Here is a 23,962-nt window from a genome sequence, read left to right as displayed (position 1 = left end):
AGTCTAGTCTTCACAACTGAATTAAAACCATTTTCGGAGTTTATGCGTCGGATGTTTTTAAACAACACTTTTACTAGCTGTAAATTGGAGAACACTGATATCATTTGCAGTTGAGCATTAAAATATTAAAATTCAGTTGATAAAAAAATATTAAACACCTTCTTCAACTGATTTTTATTTTGCCAAATCAAAACTTAATGAGTTGAAAACAGATAATGACAAATAACTGAAACCAACAAAACTTTATCTCAATAAAGATTCGTACATTAACAAATTATATACTATTTAATTTAATCAATCAATAATGAAAGTGAAAATTGAACAGAGGGAATTTTCCTGGTGCTTCTGTTTAAGTTCTGTAACCCAAGTCCTTTTCTTTTTACAATCTTTGAATGCAACACTGGTAAAGGTATTTCGCAGAATGAAATTTCCACTGGTCGCTCACTCCATAAATGTCTGTACCATAGCAGCCACTGGCATTTCAAAGAGTAGGGAAACAAAGAAAGCACACACGTAGGTGAGGAACACCACGGCTATATAAAGCAGGGCCTGAAGGAAAGAAAAAAAAAAGATGTCACCAAGACAGTGGCGGATTTAGGGGGGTGTCAGGGAGGGCTCCTGACCCCCCCCCCCCTTCCCCATCGATTTCTGAAAAAAATCACACCAATGGTCCCTTCTTGAATTGAGAATTTTGACTAGCTGAATCATAGTTCTAACCCGTACCAAATGGCACTGTTCGCCCTCTAAAATACCAAAAATTTTCAGGGCCCTTCAGTGGGCCCCGAAACCCACGCCCAGGTTGTGGAGAAATTGCACTTACTACATTTCTTAACACAAAAGAAGGCACACAAAGAGCAATATACAAAGCAATATAAAAAGCAAAAAATCATTTCCTGGAAATTTGATCACATTTCCCGTAATCAATTAAATGTATTCTTACAATAACAAAACCCGTTTTAAAATTAAGTTTTTGATTTTTGACTCAACGTGAATCAATTGTTATCAAATATACGCACCAGTAGAAACTGTAAAATACTCAGGGTAAAAATTTAAAAAATTAGACTTCGAAAATAAGTTTACAGGGTGTAAATATGACGTTCACTCATGCTTCAATCGCCATTTCAAGGTTTATCAATTATGTACATATACATACCACATAAACATCGGAGAAGTAGATGACCGATCTGGTACTGTAGAAGTAAGCCTCCAGCAGCACGGGGTGGACGATGTAGGCCACGTGAGTCAGTCTAGCAAGAGGAACCCAGCCTCTCCACGACAGAATGCTATGAACTATACCTGGAAAACAATTTTGGATCATCATAATTTATCTGAAAGTTATGAGCTAGGGGAAGAAGTGCTACATTTACAAAGTGCTTAGTGAGTACACAAAATATTACAGGGTAAATTACCGTACGTCATTTTTAAATTTTAATATTACAAATTGTATCTAGATTTAAAAATTTGAAAACAATTAATAAAAGAGGCACGATAAAAGGTAACAAAAGGTAGAAGGTAACAAAAAAAAAACTTGCCAAAACAAAATGGGAGATCATTTTTCTGCGTAGAAATTTCAATTATTTCTAAATTGCAATTCCATTTTCAAAAAACGTATGCACTGCTCGAACAAAAGCAAAAAATCTTAAATTATCATATATACTCATCATTAAACACTCCCATCACTTCTTTTACGGTTCTAAGTCAGCCACTGTTCTGGGGCGGATCCAGGATTATTTGAAAGGGGGTCTGCGGATGCAAAGCTAACCCCCCCCCCCCCCCCAACCTTTGGAGTGGCATATTTAGAGGGCGAATGATACTATTTGGTACGGGTTAGAACTACGATTCAGGTAGTCAAAATTCTAATTTCAAGAGGGGACCATTGGTGTGATTTCTTTTTTCAGAAATCGAAGGGGTGGGGGGGAGGATCAGCCCCCCCCCCCCCCCCCCCCCCAAATCCGCCACTGCTGTTGAATGCGTCTCAGAAGGGATTCTCACCTGCCAATCTGGTAATACACGCATAAGCTAGCCAGGCCATCCCCAGCCCCCAGAACGAGGCCGCCATCGCGTTGTACACCTCATTCACCCCAGCAGGCCAGTAGTGGGTGAAGTGGAGTGTGTAGGGGCCATAAACCACGGCAACACAGAGCGTGATGGTCGTCACCCATCCCATGCAGGCAGCACACTGAAAAGGGAAGTTCAACATGGTTACAGTACTGTATATGATGATGCTGGTACAGCAGACTCCGCGTTACTCTGCATTGCGTTGGTCAAATTATTAGTTATTTAGAAAAAATACTGTATGGAACAGGGTTTATCTTTGGCACTAGCTGAAATTTAATGTATACTGCCTAAAATATTCTTCACGTTAATCACGTACATAAAAGCAATTTTAGATGCGTGGTTTTTATGTCCATGCGTTAATCTAACGTTTATACGGATTACAGCCTAAAATCCACGTACTGGTATCTTTCAGAATTATAAGCAGATATCAAGCTCGTGATTTCTGGTATATCAGTATAATGTGTACTTCGAAAAACTTTATTTAATAATTAAATAAAAAATCACAATTCATCTATTTTTCTTTAACTAAATATTACCCTAGTTAAAATCCTGTGAGCTTTTGTCCTGACCAGAATGTTGCCAGTTGCCATGCCTATTAAGAACGGTCCAAGTCTGCACCACGGCTTGATATATATCCACTGAAACCACTTGGACCTAATGTTAACGAAAAGAAAAACATAGGTCATTTAGACCTAATAATTAGAAGAAATCAAGCGCCATGGCATACATCCAGTAGCATAACGCACGTTTGGAACAAAAATTTCAAGCTTCTCAATGCATTTTAATACGGCATGCTCTTTATTCGCCCACTTACATATTTTGATAATTAGCTATCCAAACGGCCGCCGGCAGGTTCATCTCTCCCGTCGTGACCCCGGCAGAGGTCCAGTTAGCAAGGATTAGGATAATGATAATGGATCCACCAACAAGCCAAGACCTGTAAATCAGATGACTTTTTTTTCAATATCTCCATGGAAAGGCGTTTCCCCTGTCCCACAATGACAAATTTGCTTAGTGTCGACTTTTAAATTACATATAAAAAGTAAAATGTTTTTATTTTTCCTTTGGGAAATCGAAAAAATTCCAAATACGTATCTTATGTACACTCAATTTGCTGAATAATAATAATAATTATTATTATTATTATCACGTACTTGTAGAGTGCCACAATAATAATGGGAGCCACTAGGTACAACTGCATGTCCACCGCCATGTACCATGTCCACCCCATACACTGTGAATTATAACATAATATTTTACACTTCTTTTTACCTTGAATTATTAGTAATGACTAAAGTGATGAAGAAATTTAAATAATTTCAAATGAAAAAATCTGAACAAATTCAATGTGAAAGCTCAGCATTATGTTAGTTTTTGGGGGTTTTCTGTGAGATTGAATCTCCATCTTTGTCAGGGCGTAAAAGTTAATCCTCCTAAGACCGGGTATAAAAAATTGCTTTCAAATTCAAGATGGAACTGCTTTTCATATGCAAAAGAGAGGGTAATATCCTTCACTGAATCAAGAAAAAATGAAGACATGGACTGGTATGAAAAACTGTATTTACCATTTGGTCTGTGTTAACGAAGTTGTTAATGTAGAGGACGTTCGTCCACCAGCTATGACGACAGTGGGGTTCGACGTTGATGGGTTTCAATGGGCCCTGAATCCAGTAATCATCAAGTGCCGTGTATAACAACAGGACAACAAAATACGGGGCGGAATATCTACATAAAATGAAAATAAAAACAAGCAGACAGTCTAAACATAAATTAATATTTTGATTAAAATTAAAATAAAAAATCGAAATACTGAATGAGACATGGAGGGTTTTTTAAGCAGCGAAGCATGCCACAAATTGGCATGTTGGTGGCTTTGTCGAGGATTTTTTCGAAAAAATTGCCTAAAACGTTTATATGACGCATTTCCACCCATTATAATTTACGAATCTATTCAAATCAACTCTATATTGTCTACAAAATATTAATCTAACCTACAAAACCGTCCTGCGTAATATTTCAGCCATTGCACTTTCAAAATCTCTCCGTCATTTTTGTCCATTTCCTTGAGGGTCCAAAAGGTCAATGATATTCCACTGAAAAGAAGAAAACAATTATTGTTTAGGGAACATAATACCCCATGTATGTGAATTCATCAATTACATCTTATCTCTCTTTATACCACGTTTTACCATATTTAAACCATTCTAAAACCTCATCACATCACCTTAGAATCCTTAAATTATATGTAGGATTTTGAATTAAATTAACTAATTGGGAAACGCTTTAATAAAAATAGTTTATCATAAACGGATGTTAGTTGGCAATTTTTAAATAAAAAAATTAACTGCGCACAGAACGGTTTCAAGACGCTGTGGTGGCATATCACCTGATGGTTAGCAGGGTGTCTACAGCAAATGGAGCTCCCACTACGAACATGAAAGTCCAGCGGCTGAAAATGTCTGGGAAATAGGAAGGTGTGTTACCTGGAAGACCATTTAAAACCCATGAAAATTAAATTCAGAAAACGGTTCCAAGAGGCAAAGAATTAATCGCCAGAAAGCAGTCCTCGATAAAGATGACAAATACAGAGCCTAATTACTAAGCAAATTCTTTTCGTTCTTTTTCAAGAATTACTTTCGTTGTACTCTCTCTCTCTCTCTCTCTCTCTCTCTCTCTCTCTCTCAAACCCACACACACGCTCACACTACGTGTTCTCACCTATGGAAGACTGTCCTATGCTAAACATATGCATTAGAATAATCCACATGACACTGAGAACCTGTATTCCTGGGAACCCTGGGAGGTAAGTATCATCTGGAATCATGCACGTCAGCCTTTTGGCATTCTGGGGAACGGAGAACAGCAGAATGATCTTGGTCGCAAGATCTGGGAATATGAGAAACGTAGAGATATAAAAAGACGATGGATGGTCAATCACCAACAGTATATGCACTACGGTAGTTGTATCACATTTAAGGCAACTGTTGACAAAATTGGAAAAAATAAAAATCAGACCCTCCATCTCACACGGATTTGCCGTTAATCTCACGGAATGTTCAATATTTCTCACGGAAAATTGACGGCAAAAGTTTATCAGAGTAAAGAACCGCATTGCCGATGTGAGAAACACTGCAAGCACCAGCAAGGGGATTGGATACTCTCTATAGTGCCTTCGGAAGCGTTCATGTGCAAAGTTTTCACTAAGGAAGTATGACTTCATCTTATTCCATTGTCTTGCATTTTATCCATCTGTCTTGATATTGTGGTTTTTTATGACCAGGCAAGGTAAAAACGTCTCCTTTGACAATAAGGTTGTGACCTCACAGATTTTGACCAAATGTTTATTTTTCTCATTCTTGAATTTTTGAAATTCTCCAGATTTATCTACCTCAGACGTTGGAAGGTTTGTAAAATTCAACGTATCAGGATTTTTGAATAATAAGCGTCTGTATTTGCACAATTACATTTAAATGATAAAATGGCATTTTCGTGAAATGACTGTTAAAAAGACAAATAATATATATTACAAATATCTGCCTGACACATTTTGTCTTCGTCTTTTTTAATCTTAATGTCATTTTTTATTCTCATTTCTTAAAATTTTAAATGATAAAAAAATGATTTCTAACACGTGCTTACTTGGTGTTGATTCTGGCTCTTCTTGTGACCCTAACAAAGACTGGCGGTCTGTCATTATAGGTGCAAAACGCTCCACGCGCAAACTCTCGTGTGGTCGAGACATGGGGCTCGTGATGTTTGGCAGGGGTCTCACTTGTTCTATCTTATCTATTGGCAAGTTTCTTTTCATCATTCTGTCATGGTAAACCTCGTAAATACTTGAAGTACAGGTCACTAGAATAATCACTGCTACAACACACCTGTGAATAGTTGAAAAGCAGTATCACCAGGATAATATTACAACAGTTTCATCTACTTTTTCATTTATTTTCATGTAAGCAAAAGTAAACATGACCAACATTTGCCATGTCAGATTACATATACAAATTAAATTTGTCTAATCCTGTTCGCTATAAGAGAAATACAATCAATGTAGCTTTCTAAAATAAGTCGCCAGATTGAAATAATAAACAAGCTTTTAATTTAAACGCATGAATTTCAATGGATACTGAAAAGGACGGGAGGGTCCAGTTATCAGATATCTCTTAAAGTCAGGGTTAAGCTAGCTTCAGTGTAACTATTTCAACTGATTACCCCCCAAGGCCTACTTAATCACCATCTGCATGATCCTTATATTAATCGGCCTAGACTTAGGGCGCATTCCCATAGATTTTAGATCGATCTATCCCCGTGGGGAGTCTCACTAGATTACTGTCAGATAATCCGGCTTAAATGTCCTTCCCGCCTACTACAAGCTGTAAGGGGGTAATTAACTTTCGTGCCCGCACGGCGGACAGCTAGTTAGCGTGAACCCCCAGGGAGTTAGGTCGATCTAGTTGGATCGATCTAATCTCTGGGAATGGGGGCTTATGTAGTTACAGACAATTGCATGCAGGGTTGCTAAACGAAATACTAGCGTTACCTACAGGGCTGTTATGGCCATCGGGTCACCCGCCAGTGAGGAGAGCTGCTTTGGCGTGTGGCAGCGCACACTTAACGGCCTTATGAACGTGGCGTTGATGGACAGAGGCAGATCTGAGGAGAAAAAACACAGAAACAATTAATGGTTATTTTCGTACCGATACGCAGTTTATCTTCTCTTCAATTAATTTTTGCGTTTTTCATTCACCGTTCTTTTTTCATTACTTTTTTACCCTCTTTAATCGTGTGAACACTATAACCTATAGGTGTGTCAATTACTGCATGGTAGTGAATGGAAACAATATATATATAGAATCCAAGTGCAGGGACGGGTCGAGGAAAGGTTCGCAAGTAGGAGAAAAATCTCAAAGGAAAGGCTCTATGTGGTGTGTAAATTCCACATAGAGTACCTTTAACAAATCTAATTTCTCAACTGAACGAATTGCGAGCAAATCATTGCATAATGAGATGATCGCAGATCATCAATGCCATCTGCACATATCTCTGACTATAGGACTGGGGGCATCTTTGAACTTCCTGTTGAATTTTGTGGTGTTTTGTGTGATGGAATGAAGATTTGGAAAATACATCAAGAGTGAGTAGTCATTGACTTTCATCAAATCTCCTAGCACAATAGAACAACAACAGGACTGCAATAATAATACTACAGCCCATCTAATGCATTCAAGCTGTAGGTTCTGCCTTGTAATACGTGTATGTGAATGTGGTGGCAGTGTAATTACTGGAACTTGCGCTGGTGACGCTGCGAGATTATGGGTAAAAGTAAGAAAAGAAGAGCTAACAGCTCACCTAATTATGGTCATTTGCAGCTTAGTAACATTTCAGAAGACGTAAACCGTGTGTTACAGGACACAGCTCGGGTTTGATATTGGTTTATATTCTCATACAAATATCAAATCCGAGCTATCGCCCTGCTCTACCCAACTACCAGACTCGGCACCGAATGATCCAGAATTCACCGGTAGATCAGACCACACTACCCGTTTTCAAGGTGTGTATCAGATCGCATTACATAGTATCATACCCTGAACAAATTTTGAGTGGTGATGCAATGCTTTTCAACCCCGCTGAGAATCGTCACTATCACATCGCGTACTAGGCAAGAGCGGTGTCGCGTCTGATACTATGTAATGCGATCTGATACACACCTTGAAAACGGGTAGTGTGGTCCGATTTACCGGTGAATTCTGGATCATTCGGTGCCGAGTCTGGTAGTTGGGTAGGCCTGGATTTAAGACTTGCTATTGAGCACTGCTGGTATATGATCACTTTAGAGATATAAAACCCAATGAATCCGATAACGCAGAGAGGGAATTGCAAAAAAAAAAAAAAAAAAAGGAAACTCACCAGCATGCGCGATCAGAACCTCCAAGTCACCTTCACTGCACTGACTTGACATACATATCCCTAGGGTGATATTGAGGCTAGAATCCTGGATAAAAACGAAAATCAAATAAACGCCGGTGTAACAGGAATGGAAGTTGTCTAGAAACCGATGTCCTTTCCCCATTACTTTGTCCAGGTGCCATGCGTCCCATATACTAACCCTAATTACTCCGACTAACCCTAACCTGTGCTAATCACATGGGATCCAGGGCTCCGTATCTCGAAAGGTTCGCTATGTAGCGCACGTGCGCAAGTGTCTCGATTCCATGGCCCCGTATCTCGAAATAGAATCGGTTATGGAATCGAGACACTAACGCACGTGCGCAACATAGCGAACCTTTCGAGATACGGAGCCCCGGACTTCCATTCCTAGGACTACAAGTACCATTCCTGTCACATCGGCTGTGCATGGTGTCAACATACACCTCGCACTCTCGATTTAACGTCGTCATGCTTCTTCATTCATTCCCTTATACATGTACTCTGAATATATCTGTCCCATTCTTTTAGGTTTACTGTAATTAACTCCTTTAAATATTTTGACATAATGCATTTTCACATGCTGCCATTTCTTCGTTTTCAACCGTTTACAGGAAATAACGTATATATATATATATATATATATATATATATATATATATATATATATATATATATATATATATATATATATAATTTTTTTGACGAAACCAAATGCTTATGTTATGGTGAATGACAAAATATAAAATAAGATTATATTAAAAACAAGATGAATCTTAAACTAAAACAATGATAAAAATATGCTATTAATATAATCGTTTGATGTGACATAAAATGTAACGGGCCGAAATGATATGCAGAAAGGACATGAATAAAATTCTATATATTCTATATGAAACCACTCCAATTCAAAACTGCCCTAGTCTACAAAAGATCTTTCCTCCTCTTTTTAAGTCTTAAATGAAGTAAAGCAGTATTTCATCAGATTCCACCCTTAAAATCTGGTATACCTTGGTCTTTAAGAACGGGAAGTGCACAGTACAATACTTGCTACGGCCAGTGAACTGGACCTGCGTCTCTAGACATTGGTCAAAGGACCCTAGCCACAGGAAATGACCCTCAGCAATGGCACTGGCAGGACGACCGGAGGCATCGTACACTGGAATGGTGATATATTTAAGATTAACTATTTACAAAATTATCTCTATTTATTAAATGAAGTAGAAAAATACCAAACATGTTATAAACATTTTAATGCTCTTTATTAAAAGAGCACATAGACCGCGCTGTAATACGTCACAAGATTCTGAGCTAATATAACGTCATGATCTTCAGTTTTTAGGAACCAACAGCCGTATCAGTCATATATACATACGTTTACAACCGTTTTATGATAAAAATGATCCTCCGTCCGCTACCCACTATTTTACCGAAGAAATCAATTAAAATCTTTGCGTGACAGTATAACCAAATAGTATTCATTCTGTTAGATATGTTATTCTTTTGTATAACATCATGCTATATACAGCCATGAACTTACTTTGTAACGCCCATGGCTCACTATCATGTAGAGCGCGAAGATATATCTTAACGTCCTCTTTGCAGTTTGCAGAGATATTCAAAATGGCGTCAGATTTGGGGAGCACCATCTTGACCTCGTTAAAACGCCGCAATGGAGTGGCAAGTATTTCCTGGAGCTTGGTCACCCAAAGTGATGTATTCCCTTCTGAGTAGGACCACCATTTCCCCTGATCCTTTAAGACTTCTGATGATGGCGAGTGAGTTACTAAATCTGCTGAGCTTTGACTGTCTTTTGTTTGATTCAAACGAAACGCGTGGTCAAATCCATAGATTGTCCTAGTTTGTGCAGACAGAAATGTCTGAAAGACGAATACTGTCAATACCAAACCTCTCGCCATAGTTTTCATGCAGCAGCACGATTTGATGACCGGAAACTCGGCTGTCCAGTCTCAATAATTTAAATTTTAGTTTGTAAACCGATGCATTTCCTTGCTTTATCGGTGTCACCGCGGGTGACAGGTCGTCCTGCCAAAGATATCTCAACTGAATGAACGCTCATTAGTGCCCGTGCTATTTCTCTTTACGTTCCGACCACTGTGGTTAGGCTAGCTACGTGATCAAGGTTAACCCCAGCAGCACTAACAATAAACTTGTCACACAAAGTCTTCTCTCCGAAGCCTTGACCTTTAGAATTATCGATGTACTGACCGGTCTTTGCAACACATACAGGCACTTGATTGCTCAGGTGAACAGTAGTTTAACTGCGGTAGTCCGCTTTCTTTGATTTCGGTTTTCTTTGAAGTCTTGGTAAGTAAAAAAAAAAAAAACCCAAAAGCCATTCTTATAGTGTTTTCAGAGCAATGTCATTTAATCATTAGCTTTAGAAAACACTTAAAAATAGAAAAAGAAGGGAAAGCAACGAATGCAAGTGTTCTATCATTGAAGATGCTAGATATAAGTCATTTAACAGTTATCATACTGCGTCCACAAATTCATCGCCTGTGCAACATAACTCTTAGTTGCTTCAGCTTTTGGCCTTACGTGCCAGGCTCTTATCATGGAAGGCTGAAAATTGAGGCAAAATTCGTAGGACTTTTTATCCAAAAATGATGCTTGCGTGCGGTCGCTGTTTGCAAAGCTTTCGAGTTATAGAGCCCCGGATTTAAGCAGGAATTGAAAATGAGAACAAAGAAAAACTGCACGAATGTTCAACACAAACTTCATTTGAAAATCGCGACCACATGAAAAAAATACCATTTATTTTACAGGAAGGCTTTGTTATGAGCGACATCAATAACAAAGCCTTCTCCTAAAATGAATGATGATGATGTCTTGGAATAATAAATAAATAAATAAATAAATAAATAAATAAATAAATAATACGAGTTATTCGTCCGTTTCTAATAAGGAAATTCATTTGTTTTTCAGAAATGTGTGCTGTCTTCAGTACGAAGATGGTGCACAATATGGGGCCATTCAGATCGAGAAGAGCCGAGTGCTAGTAAGGCCGCGACCTAAATATGGCGGACCTACATGAAAGGAAGACCGCTTAATCCTGTAATGGTCTTTCCACCTCTCACACGGATCCCCACGCGTTGACCCTCGACCAGTTGAATCGGGCCGAGATTTAATTACTGTGTCCCTGCAGGGACGACGGGGCAGATATACACCGCCGATCAGCAATACCAGATGTTATATTGAAGTGGTTCGGAAATGTGTACGGTGAGTGACACCTCCAAGAATTCAATATGTATATTTCAGAACTTTCTAAAATGTGTGGGCTGTGTCTTGGATAAGGAAATGTTACGTTTCGTTGAAAAGTTTTTAAAAAACGCGGATACAATCAATTTTCGTGGAAATTTTTACCCATCTTGTTACTGAACAAACATACAATAAAATGTTTAACCAACGTGGAGATCTTTTACCTCTTGGTGTGACGACAACACAACCCCAACCAATGTTTGATGTCGTGAAATACTTTCAAATTGGTTCCAGAGCACGACAGTTATTGAGCTCAATGAAGTCTTCCATGTTATAATGCGTGACTGAAAATACAGTCTACTTTCGATTAACTCGAGTTTTATTACCTCTTCCTTCATTATAAGATAGGGGGAAGCAAGTGAGCTACAGGAACGCATTTTAAAACAGACAACGCCATTCTGTGCAATGGTAAACGTATATTTCTAATTTCTGTATATGGAATGTTTAAACACATTCGAAATCTCATTTGACAGAGATTTAGACATACAATGAAATATTAACTCCATTTTTTTTTAAGTTGCTGTGTAGCAGAATACCAGTACACGCTACGGCAATCATTTATTCTACTTTTACTTGATATAAACATGAAAAGTTTAAAGTTTACCAACTTATAAAGCAAAATATTGCATTACTTCAATTCAGTGTATATTGTATTACATTTGCTCGTTTTCTTCGGACAGCGTAATACGACATCTATCATGTGGAGCAGTCCTAAATTGGTTGTAAGCGCCTTTTTGGCGTCGAATTATTTGCCAGCTGAAAAATAGAAAGTGTGTCCATAATATATTTGCAAAACAAATCATTATATAGTTTGCGAGCAATGTTTCCTCTAAGCATCTTCATGAAATTTAATACTGTCGTTTGTTCCAATATATTTGGTGGCTTTAACCAAAGTTTATTTATAATTACTCTACGTTTATTAATCTCATAAAAATCATGTAAATACATTTTTACTATCATACAACTTAAATATTATACAACTAGGTCTAAGAGAGTATCAAACTGCAAAAGACTTTATGAAGACATTTGCTGCTTAGAAAAAGAATACATCGTTCGTGTGAAGATATTATACGCAGTAACCTTGTTTTAGCTTGAAAACACAAACGAAACTGACAATAATTTGGAAATGCGGGAAGTAATCCTTTTTCTATTAATTATCTTAACTTATCATAACCTGTGAAAATGACAGTCTTTAAAACGCGACTTAAAATAAATGCTGGTCATTTAAAACAATTCTTTTCTTATCTGAATAATTCTATTTATTTATTTATTAGAAATATTTACCACAGGCTCCTCCAGTGCAACTGCCTCCTTGTCGCAGACGCGTGTAACAACACTGGTTGTTATAGGAACAACCCTTTCCGCCTTTGCTGGGAGCGGGGTTGTCACAGTTCATGACGCGGGTTCTCCTGCAGCTTGAGTCACACGTGCTCCAGGCCTGCCATGAGCCCCAATTGCCGTCAACTACAATTCATGAAATTATAATTCATACAGAATAATGTAATTTTATGTTAATATAAATCAAATTATTTGAAAAATAGCTTCTTCATGAAATCAAGATATATTTTCCCATGACAGTCTGGTTGAAGCTTTGCTTATAGCCACATGATGACAATAAATAGACAGAAAGACAGAACAGCAGAATTGCAGTCAGACGTAAAAGGACAGTGCCATAATTATGACAAAGTCAACTGTTTTGTCTCATTACCTGCATCGCCACATCGGCCAGCATCACACGAAGTTTTGCCGTTTAGGCGGTCGTACCGACACACTCCTTTGTAGCAGCAGTAAGAACCACCGTTTGAAGGCGCCGGGTTGTTACAGAGTTTTGCTATCGCCTTGACTCCAGATCCACAGGTGACGCTGCAGCCTGACGAGGAAGTCCAGTCACTCCAATTGCCGTCAACAGCGACATCTATGAAAAAACAGCAGTATTTTTTCGCAAAATTAAATGGTTGTATTTTGAATATGACAAAGTGAATTGACTTCATGGGTTTTATACACACGCCTCTCCCATTAGGGTCATTTTGAAAACCTCGCATAATATACATTTAATTTCATATTCACCATGTTCAAAAAGCTATTATAGTTTGATGATCGTCTTACAACCACTGACCATCGCATTTAATAATATAACAACATATACTTAATAACATACTAGATTGGAAGCTATCCATGCCAAGTAGTATGACGAAAATTAAAACGAAAATGAGGATCCGTGCAACAGAGAATCAGTCCTCCATTTAGTTATAATGGTTAGGGTGAGCCTGACCCGATTGGGTCAAAATCTAGGACGAGGCTAACCTGTACAAATGAATGGGAAGCGGACTCAGATATCATAAGGGACTCTCTGTCACGTAACACCGGCACATCGGTTTACATTTTCTTAGTAAAGAAATTACTTACAGCTATGGAATCTTTTGGTTAGGAGTTACAAATATTTATATACTAATTAGGCCAAACCATGATTTTTATTCACAAGCAGGAACGCTCTCATTTGTTGGTGTTACTGGCAGAAGGAACTGCATCACAAATAGTCATCCTTAAAGGTGTGATACATTATGTGTTCTAGCCGGGCGAATAGCTTTTATGAGATGGAAAGTAAATCCCTTTGAACAATGTGAGATGTGCGAATAAAAATCGCCCATAACATCACCAATCCATACTCTATTAAAAAAAACAGCTTATCCAAAACATATCAGCTACTGAAAATTTTTGTCTATACGTACACATACATTTGTAACAATCAGATAGCACGTCTTACTTGTACAGTCTTTGGTGTTGCAGTCCTGGGTGTCTGTGATGTCGCCGCCAGCACATTTCCCTCCGTTACATAACATCTTTCTAGTTTGGGTTCCTCTACCACATGAAGCTGAACACGAGGTCCAGGCACCCCACTGCCATTTGCCTTAATGTACAGGGTTACTACTTAATATGGGATATTATTTTTTTGGCGAGTAAATTTTCTACAAAGTATTTATTTTCTCTCTTACTCTTTTAAATCCAAAACTGATGTGTCACTTTATGTGTAGCCAGGTGTGTTACCTAATTACCATGCAACTTTCGAAACAATTAATGTAAGCAGTTGCATGTTCTGTGGTCAGAAATGTGAGGGGTGGTCTTTTCGGCAATTTCTGCCCTTGTATAAAAACGCATGGGTTTGGTCAATCTTTGGAGTGTATTTTGAGAAGCAACAAAGGGATCTCTCTGAAACTTGTCAGGTACCTTATAGAAGATATGGTTCGACAGCTAAGCAACGCAGCTTACTATGGGATTCTTGCTCTCAGAGAAAATGGCTAGAAACGGACAGCCACTGCCAGACAATTCAACATTTGTCAGGAACCGTTAGTAAAGTCCTCCAAACAAATGCTACAACAGGGGCACCTACTCCAATACGTCCACCAGGGTGTCCGCGTACCACACCAAGAAGACAGGATCGCCTTCTCCTTAGAGTGCGCCGTGCTGGTCGTAAAAAGACAACCAGTGTCCTCAAAAAAGAGTGGCAAAATGCCATTCAAACGCCCGTTTCAAGGTCCCTTGTGAACAAGAGATTACAGCAAACTGGTTATTTTGCACGAAGAGCAGTATGGAAACCACTGTTAACAGCAGGTCATATACAGCGACGTCTGCAATGGGCTGGGGACCACGTGCGTTTGCAGCCAAAACACTGGAATCACGTCGTTTTCAGTGATGAGGCCAGCTTTGGAATTTTGGGGGTTGACTGTCGAATTCGTGTCCGCCGACGTGTATGAAAGGCATAAAACGATGATTGTGTACTACCTAGGGTGCAAGCAGGGGGTGGTAACGTCTCTGTTTGGGGAGCATTCCATGCCGGTGCCCAGAACCAGTTGGTTTTTCTAGTAGGCAACCTCAACCAGGGTTCCTACAGAGACATTCTACAGCAAACAATGCTTCGATTTGCAATAGTCATATTTAGGAACAACTTTGTGTACCAAGACGACTGTGCAACCCCACATCGAGCTCGCAGAATCACTGTTTTTCTTCAAAACCAATGGGTTCAGCAACTGCCCTGGCCTGCAAACTCCCCAGTAATGAACCCAATTGAAAATCTGTGGGCGGAAGTAACTCAGAGATTTAATAGCTATGGTCATCGGCCGGTAAATAGTGATGAAATGCGACAGGTAAATATCACTGCGTGGAATGATATCCCCATCCAAACTCTAAAAAACTTGTCACAGGGTATGGCATGTAGGAAGAGGGCGCTGCAATCGGCTGCTGGAGGTCATACCCGCTATTGATGACTTTTCATGATTTACTGTAATGATTTCTTTGACTGTGTAACATATCACTGGCCGGAGGCTATCATTTTCTTTAATATCTTAGTTTAAAGTTAATACTGACATCAAACTGTTGATATGGTTTTCTGGGGGTGTTCTTTTCTTTTGAATGACATCTTATGTCAGATTTGATATTATTGACCAAAATATCTCACAATAGAAGACTGGATATTTTTCTCACTCAATGATGTACTTTTTTGATGAATCAAGCCAAAAAAATTTAATCAGCACTCAAAAATAACAATGATAAAAAATATTCCATATTAAGTAGTAACCCTGTGCGTGTACTGCAGCAAATATTAAAACAGGCACCTTTTCAAAATATTTTCTGCACATTATCGACAACAGGCATGTGTGGCAATTTTCAGAACAGTATATTCCAAACCATTATAAATGGTGGATCACTATACATTCTATTTTTCAAGTAGTTTAAGTTATTATTATTATTATTATTATTATTATTATTATTATTATTATTATTATAAGCGGGTTAATTTTGGGCAGGATTTCCACACTTTGAAAAATTCTTTGAAACAAAAAAATCTTATTCTATTAATATATCCCTAGTGTACTCACTAGCAAGGCAAGCACGGGTGTTACAGTCCTGGGATTCAGAAGCACTTCCAGGACAGTCACTTCCGCCATTACATGTTCTTGCTCTTGTCTGACTTCCGCCGGCACACGTGACAGTGCACGTGGTCCAGGCAGTCCAGTCAGACCAGGTGCCACCTTTAAGAACATTTGGACATTTCAACATATCGCTGGACCACATGTGATTGTTCACGTTTTTGGTATGTCCTCATGCTGCATGTACTGGTATTATTCTACTGTTTTACTTTACGACAAATTTGCATAAGTAATAGCTTAAGATTATAAAATTATATCTTTGTGACTGTGATTGTGATTATGCACGTTTTGGTATGTTCACATTGTTTGTGTAGGTACATGTACTGATATTATTCCACTGTTTTACGCTTTAAAATTATAAATTTTTATCTCTGAAAACAAGACTTACAAGCGTTTGCATTGCATCCTTCAGTCTGTGAACTGTCACCAGGGCATTTTTGACCATTTGGACATGTACGGGTGCGCGTGCGGGTGCCGCCCCCGCAGGTGGCGCTGCATCTGCTCCACTGGCCCCAATCACTCCAAGTACCTTTAACATAAATAAATAAATCAATAAATTGATTTAAAAGGTAAATAAATACATAAATGCATTTCTGAATCTCGTCCTGTAGACAGGTTCCTATGACGATAGTAAAATGCCATATCAGCTGACATTCGAATTTTACAACACGGCGTCATTTCTAAGTTTCCGTTGTCTGCCTAACGATATTCCGGAAAATATATTCCCAGAAAGAGGAAAAAAGCAATTTCCACATTCTTTTAAATGCAGTCCTCAACCTGTTGAGAAGAACATGTGCGACATCCACGAATAAAGTTCAAAATGCATAGTTTCTCGTATTTACCTGTCAATTTAGATTGCTTATGATAGTAACATTGGATGCAACAGAAACCGGAAGCCCTGATTTGAGCACTTGCGCACAATCTGTCGCCATCTCGGGCGATGGCCGCTTTGCATGTTTCCCATCCCTTGCCGACGTTAATTTTCGCGAAGTCGTCAGCAGTGCACAGCTTACCGGGCCATCCTGGGGGAAAAAAAAAAAAAAAATATATATATATATATATATATATATATATATATATATATATATATATATCATTTCTCAAATTGATGGTTTTTAATGGTTTGAAGGGCTGTTTACTTTAAACATATTGTAAAAGTACTTGATTTGGAAACATGACGATCATCGGAGGACACTACTGTAGTTTAAGATGTAAGGACAAGGCCTTAAGTTTAATTGGCGGGAAAACATTCTCTTGCAAACAAGAAAAAAAGACTGTCGGGTAAAGATTGACCAACGTTTTTCAAAATCTATTTCACTGCAATCAAGGTACCAAACATTTTGCTGTCCACATTATATCGAAAGTTCTCGCGGTCGCTAGAGAAGCAATATGTCACCATTTTGGATTTTGGTTCAATACAGATTAATTTTGGACGAAGAGCAACGCGTGTGGAGCGATTCAGACTTACCATATGGGCACCACGAGGTCTTCTTGCCGCTATCACCACGAGATTTTGGCAGGGCGGCCTTTTTGTCAACACATGAGCCCTGTATGCACCACTTATTCGTGTCGCAATCAGTGCCATCTGCCGGTGGTTTAAACCTGTGAAAACAGCGGCCCGATGGCTGTTTACAGAGCAGTAACTGGCAGTAGTTTGAAGATCCTAATGTCTGTAACAAAATGATATGCTACATGTAGCTGACACGTATTTGAACAGCTGCAAGCATGGTCCATTAAGCTGTATACCAGGTTAACGGGCCAGAAATTCTAGAAATAAAAGCGGACTTCAATAAAAAATATTTAACCACTAAATTCAAATTTGTGGTAGTTCTTCATTTTAGGGAGGAGAAACCGCAATCTATATTTGTAAGTAATGGAGAGCGCATTCAGGTATTGGATTCGATGTTCTAGACAATACATACCCTACACATCGATGAACTCGACCCATATAACATCTGGCACTGCTGATCAGCGGTGTATAGTTGTCCAGGAAGATGCTGTGTATGTGCTGCAAATTCTTCAGAATTTTCATATTGGCCTTTGTCAACGAGGCAACACGCTTCACTGAAATATATTGGTACGAGATATGTTATATGAATATCCAAGTCCAGACAGGCAACGCAACAGTCAGATTTGTATAAATTCAAATGAATAAGCGGAATGTGTGTGTCACTGTGTACGTGTGTGTGTGAGAGAGAGAGAGAGAGAGATGATGTTCATAGGAGTTTTACTCACGCTAATGCTACTTTGAAATTTGCAACGGAACATTTGGAAAAATAATAGCCTTTTGTCGGATCCGAGCTGCCAGAAGATGGAGCCATAATGTACCCAGCCCTGGAGGAACAAGCCCTATTGTCATAAGTTCTCCCAAAAGTACCAGCATAACCGTCATGGTGAGCTCCAAGACTGAAACACACAGAGAGAACCTTCAGAACTGCTTATAAAACTCAAGTAACGTTTTTGCGGATTTTTTTGTCAGAATCTATTCCAAACACGATGCCAAACAGAAAAAGGAATTCAATAACACGAACAAAATATCTAGTGCCGTAGAAGAGATGGAACCAGTTATAGAAATACACTTATTATGTGAAATACAGCAACACAAAAATGACCGATATGAACAGTGAATATAATGCTCGTATGTTTAACCTAAATACAAACTTATTTACGGTTATCACTCGTAGACCTGTTTATGTTTCCATGGTCTTGTTTAACAACAGCCATTAGCTTAAAATTCTTCTAAACTTTTAAACAATACTTTTAATCAAATATGACAAAATATATGAAAGGTAGAAATATTACGCCGTTCTATAACAAGAGCGACATTGCCAATGTTCCAGACCAATACTAAAAGGATTTCAAACTAAAGTAGACCAAACTTAAGTTCTCTAAATTGTTTTGGCCAATTTCGGACTACAGTTCGTGTATGAGACAGGCGGCTCCAGTTTCACTTACTTGTGACCCAGTTCATGGGAAGCGGTGATGAACGAATTGAAGCCTCCAAAAGACTCAACGATAGAGCAGGAACCGGACATGGAGCATATGGAGGAAACTCTCGCCACTCCGGCAACAGAGGTATCGGTCTGAGTTGTAACAATGTCACGCCTGTAATTATAATGAATAGTGATAAATACCCATACACGTATACCATGCCACACCCTGACAGCCTTAATGTGTTGTGGTTAAAAAGTACATGCGATTCCAGAAATTCCAAAAGGGCATGTGGATGGTGGAGGACGCACAAGTGGGAAGGAGACTAGATATAATTTAATGTACCATGTCCACTTGAAAAATTTAGAAACTTAGGGAGGGACGTGTACCTCTTTCGCTGCCAATGATCTGTCTGTGTAGTTTTTACACATATTAAGTCAACAAAGAAATGCTTAATTCCAAATGATCTTTGTAAAAACACCGAAAACATATAATTAGGCTGTAAATAACATTAAGAAATGGAGTAGTGTAAATTTATCTCAAATGGCATTATACTCACATAGTGAATGCCATTCCGTGATCATGTTCGCTGAAAGAACCGTAGTTCTTTTTGCGGTACTTGCACCAGTCATCCAGGGAGGTTTTTCTATTCACCATTTTCCTTCCGTCTTTCTCCGGTTCTCCCGGTAGCACGTTATTACTAAACCAAGGAGCCCCACCGGCGCCCTGAGGATTATAGAATCTTACCGTTTTAAAGTTTATCTTGGCAATCTAGCCGAGGCTATTACACAGTATCTCCACCTTCTGTAATATCTTTTCCCCTTAAAACATTTTGCCACTACCATACGTTCAGTTTTTATTCAAGCGAGTTTAGATGGTTAAGTCACAATTGTTTCCGTTTTACAACAAATGACGACATTTAAACAAATGCACTTTTTTATCATATAATAATGTGCAATCGCACACGTTTCCATGCATTCTGCGCAAACCGTGACCTTTCGGATACGTCATAAACTACCGTCTTAGCGAGGTTGATAACTCGCTGCAATAAGACAGTTTTTCACTTTGGGTGTATATCATGCTGTTTTTGCTGGTGCAACGAAACTGAGGGTTCGCGTAACAGAAAATCCGCCCTCCATAGTTATAATGGTTAGGGTTAGCCTCACCTGAGTGGGTCAAAATCTATGGCGAGGCTTACCTGTTTAAATGAATGGGAAGCAGGCTCTCTATGATGGGGGACTCCGTGTCACGTTACACCGGTTGTTAGCGTAACAGAGTGGACTTTGTACGAACGCGGGGCATCATCACGACCACTCATTAATAAATATACTTTACTTGATGTTTTTGCTTCCCTGTGTACCGATGATAATTCTACTTCCGTGCAGTGACCAGTTGAAGAATTCAGAACGAATATTACCTTGGCAATAACATATGCTGCCAATACAACGTAAATATTCAAATCTGGATCCTTAATATTTTGGAAGCGAAGGTCCATCTGGGGGAAAAAATTAATAAATGATTGTTACAATTAGTAAAAATTATTAAATCACTCGCACAAGTTAAACGTTTCGACATCACAGCTAACATTATTTGTTCGCTGTACAGAAATTGAGTCTAAGCGTCCTTTTAAGGAATGGCACAGCATCCTTTCTCATATTTTGATGGACATTCTAATAATTGGACACTTTGATATTCAGCATTAATTTTGAAAAAATAACAGATTTATCTTAAATAAAACAACTAATCCATCGTACAAAATTACATATCAATTAATGAGAGTAATGTGATAAAATATTTTTAAAGTTCAGTGCATGTACATTACTGTGGAGCAATATATATTCTTTATGTCTTTAACAGTGGCTTTTGAAATGACATGTGCAATAAACTGACATGCCAATATTCAAAGAAAAAAATGTACCCCATTAGTTATCAGGGCGAAGTATCTTTTCAGTTCCTTTTCCGCCGCAGCAGCGTCTTGGTTATTCCGCCCCATAAAGTAGGTCCAGATCGTGTCATCGGTGCACACCATGAGTTCCACGCTGGCGTCAATGTGGGACCCACTATATGTCTGTCTCTTGCTACGTTCTATGGCTTTATCGGTTTTCTGCTTGTTTATAGCGGTCAGCACGTCCCTCAAGGTCCGGGAAAGCGTGGACTCGTCGGCTGACCGGCGAACATGGAGATGAAGCTGACGAGGTGTTGGTTTTTCTGTAACAAGTGGACATTGCACCAGTACGTGTAAATTATTAGATAGAAATAGCGCAATGGTCATACATTCAATACTTATAATATCAGATAGAATGGAATTATAATCTGTTTATTAAATAATCGTACAATACATGGATCGTGCGAATAATGGTTACCAAGAAAGTGAAATTGATGTCTCGTTAGAAGGATAAACCAAAAACAGTGCCAAAAACAGTACCGACAATTTCAGGCACGGATGAATATTTTGTTTGCATTTTTTTCGGAATAAATAAAATCCATGACCATCACGATGTCTTAATACAAGTATAGGACCTATACATTCAGTAACCATACAAATGTCTACGCAATGAAGCGCTTACACTGTTTGACTACTGTTCAAACAGACACCAAAATTTAATGCTGAAACGTCCGAAAAAAAAAAACCGGTTTTAAATCAGGCATATAACTTTTAACATATATGTACCGGGTACCTACCGGCATATGTGTCGACGTCTTCCTCTCCTGGGGGGTTTGATTCTATGTTCTGACGAGCCACGACGTATTTGTCGTCTTTTAAGTGACGAAGTTCATACATTTTGTCTGCATCGATAACAAAGCCCTCCTGTGAAATTTTCAAAAAATCTAATTTTCACAAGGTGTCAGTGGAGCTACTGGTAGGTATTACTGAGAGAGAGAGTTCAGTAGGCTTAAAAAACTTGACACGAATTCGATAGGATAGATATGTGTTTTACTTTTAGCACTTTTTGTTTGTTCTTACAGTGAGAGGAAACAGAACTCACCATTTTCTTTTGATTTTTCGGATGTCTTTTATCGGTATATACTGCAACAGCGGCGTTGCTGGCCTTATCTTGATAGAGAGTGAAATCCTGAAACAGATGACGTAGATGGAAGTAAAGCTATTAATCTAATTTTTTTATTTGAGTAGGTTTCAAAATTCATAATGTTCATAATACCTTAATAATATTAGGACACTTTATCAATAATTTAAAGCTACTAAAAAAACACCCGGAGAGCGAAGACCTCCGCCAAGAAATTGACACTGATAGATTGTGGTAGAGAGCACATTCATTGCACAGCGGGTCAAGGCCCTATCGTGCAACGGTGGAGAATCCTTTAAGCAGTTCTTGGATCCAGATGATGGCCCAGAACACGGATCACCAACAAAATCTTTCAGTTAGCCTTTTTCCAACCGATACTGAAAATTTTACCATCAAAATCCATCCATAACTTTTTGAGTAAGGCTGGTGCCAATCAAACAAACATAGAAACGGAGGTAAAATACACAATCTTCTTGGCGGATATATATATATATATTTTTTTTTTTTTTTTTTTTTTTTTTTTTTTTACAAATTTTGGACTCCTTCTTAATCATACCAAGCAGACATGGCAACCCAAAATAAGACATCTCCTTACGTCATCGCTTCCTAGAGCTCTCTTTGTAACCCTCCCAGTGTGGTCGAGGTAATGCACAGGCGTCGTCCTCAAGTTGATTCGGTTGTTTCTCTTCAGACGGAGATCAAAGCTCTTGCCGTGGGCGTCAAATTGGTACCGTGCGTCAGGCTGGTCAGTGCCAAGCTCGCGTTTGACTGGGTCTGTCACCTCCCTTATGGTGACTACTTCGAGATCTAAAACATTGAAATAACGACTATATTTATATCGCTCCTACAAGATTTTTCCAATACAATTATTCATTTATAAGTTGATGCATCGTTTTAGGCTATAAAATTACCGTCACAAATAACTAATCAAAACAGATGATGAAAACAAGTTGACATAAGCGTGATTATTCAAACAGGCTAAAGCGCTTCTGTTTCAGCAGTAGACCCATTTTTGTAATACAACCTTCTTAACTGAAATGTTGCAAATATAACACTCCAGACATATGTATAGAGCCGAAGATGAATAAGTTAGGATGTTTCAACAGACAGGAAAATCACATTTTCCAAAAGAAAAAAACTAAATAGCTCATAATTTTATGGCTTACTTTGGGAAAGGGCAGCGAGGGAGAGTATCGGTAACTACAGGGCAGAATCCATTCTGTCCATTGTGTCCAGACTGATATATATCAAAATCATGACACCTTAAAGGACGTAAACCCAAATTACATGTTGACTTTCCTTCCATCACGAACACGGCGTTGCTGTAGAAAAGAAACTTTGACATCAAGGTTTAGCTCTTATGATTCCATTGTACGAGTCGTGATCCAAATTGTGTGAAAGGTACCCATGCTATGGGAGTTGTGTATTAACCATTAAGTAACATGGACACTCGGGTCTTATTACCATCACGACGTCACCAAAGAAGTAAGGGCCAGAAATGCACACAGCTCTGAGGCCATTCAGAATGAGAAGAGCCGAGTGCTAGCTAGGCCACGAACTAAATATGACGGACCTACATGTACATGAAAGGAAGACTGCTTAATCCTGTAATGGGTTCTCCGCCTCTCACACGCCTCCCCCATGCGCCGTCCCTGCAGGGGCACAGTAATTAAATCTCGGCTCAATTCAACCGGTCGAGACCTAGGTCGTATTTAGTAGCCCATATTTAGGTCGTGGCCCATATTTAGGTCGTGGCCTAGCAAGCACACGGCTCTTCTCATTCTGAATGGCCTCTTTGTCAGCTGTGGAAACATA

At 38.8% G+C, this 23,962-nt stretch overlaps 2 protein-coding genes across 2 annotated transcripts; both read right to left on the bottom strand.

Moving 5' to 3' along the window:
• Positions 1-159: 159 nt before the first annotated feature.
• On the bottom strand, positions 160-10,179 carry LOC106181065 (O-acyltransferase like protein). The gene is made up of 15 exons (XM_013565364.2): positions 9,524-10,179; positions 8,994-9,142; positions 7,966-8,050; positions 6,603-6,711; positions 5,698-5,936; positions 4,777-4,944; positions 4,445-4,541; positions 4,050-4,151; positions 3,624-3,783; positions 3,213-3,292; positions 2,873-2,995; positions 2,595-2,712; positions 1,993-2,179; positions 1,154-1,296; positions 160-549 (listed from the first exon to the last, which is right to left on the bottom strand). The coding sequence occupies exons 1-15, from the start codon at positions 9,909-9,911 to the stop codon at positions 442-444; spliced, it is 2,256 nt and encodes a 751-aa protein (XP_013420818.2). The 5' UTR covers positions 9,912-10,179; the 3' UTR covers positions 160-441.
• Positions 10,180-11,652: 1,473 nt separating this feature from the next.
• On the bottom strand, positions 11,653-22,950 carry LOC106157068 (A disintegrin and metalloproteinase with thrombospondin motifs adt-1-like). Its single transcript, XM_087010055.1, has 17 exons — positions 22,743-22,950; positions 22,109-22,195; positions 21,804-21,930; positions 21,040-21,329; positions 20,539-20,616; positions 19,681-19,847; positions 19,146-19,295; positions 18,426-18,596; positions 18,113-18,254; positions 17,659-17,860; positions 17,033-17,212; positions 16,579-16,719; positions 16,140-16,292; positions 14,030-14,173; positions 12,974-13,180; positions 12,550-12,729; positions 11,653-12,021 (listed from the first exon to the last, which is right to left on the bottom strand). Exons 2-17 carry the CDS (start codon positions 22,109-22,111, stop codon positions 12,011-12,013), a joined length of 2,346 nt encoding a protein of 781 aa, XP_086866181.1. The 5' UTR covers positions 22,112-22,195; positions 22,743-22,950; the 3' UTR covers positions 11,653-12,010.
• Positions 22,951-23,962: the final 1,012 nt, after the last annotated feature.

Source organism: Lingula anatina, chromosome 3, assembly GCF_051362555.1.
Source record: "Lingula anatina isolate TDL-2025a chromosome 3, LinAna3.0, whole genome shotgun sequence".
Lineage (NCBI taxonomy): Eukaryota > Metazoa > Brachiopoda > Lingulata > Lingulida > Lingulidae > Lingula > Lingula anatina.
Note: the sequence above shows the minus strand (reverse complement) of the source record. Positions and strands in the feature narration are given on the sequence as shown.

Coding starts and splice junctions, on each gene's coding strand:
- LOC106181065 (XM_013565364.2), bottom strand. CDS start 9,911: ATGAAAACTATGGCGAGAGGTTTGGTATTGACAGTATTCGTCTTTCAG. Junction 2,996..3,212: donor ATTATTGTGGCACTCTACAA/GTACGTGATAAT, acceptor TCTGATTTACAG/GTCTTGGCTTGTTGGTGGAT. Junction 550..1,153: donor ACTTCTCCGATGTTTATGTG/GTATGTATATGT, acceptor TCTTTCCTTCAG/GCCCTGCTTTATATAGCCGT.
- LOC106157068 (XM_087010055.1), bottom strand. Junction 19,296..19,680: donor CACGGAATGGCATTCACTAT/GTGAGTATAATG, acceptor TTATAATTACAG/GCGTGACATTGTTACAACTC. Junction 13,181..14,029: donor CAACACCAAAGACTGTACAA/GTAAGACGTGCT, acceptor GTTTTTTCATAG/ATGTCGCTGTTGACGGCAAT.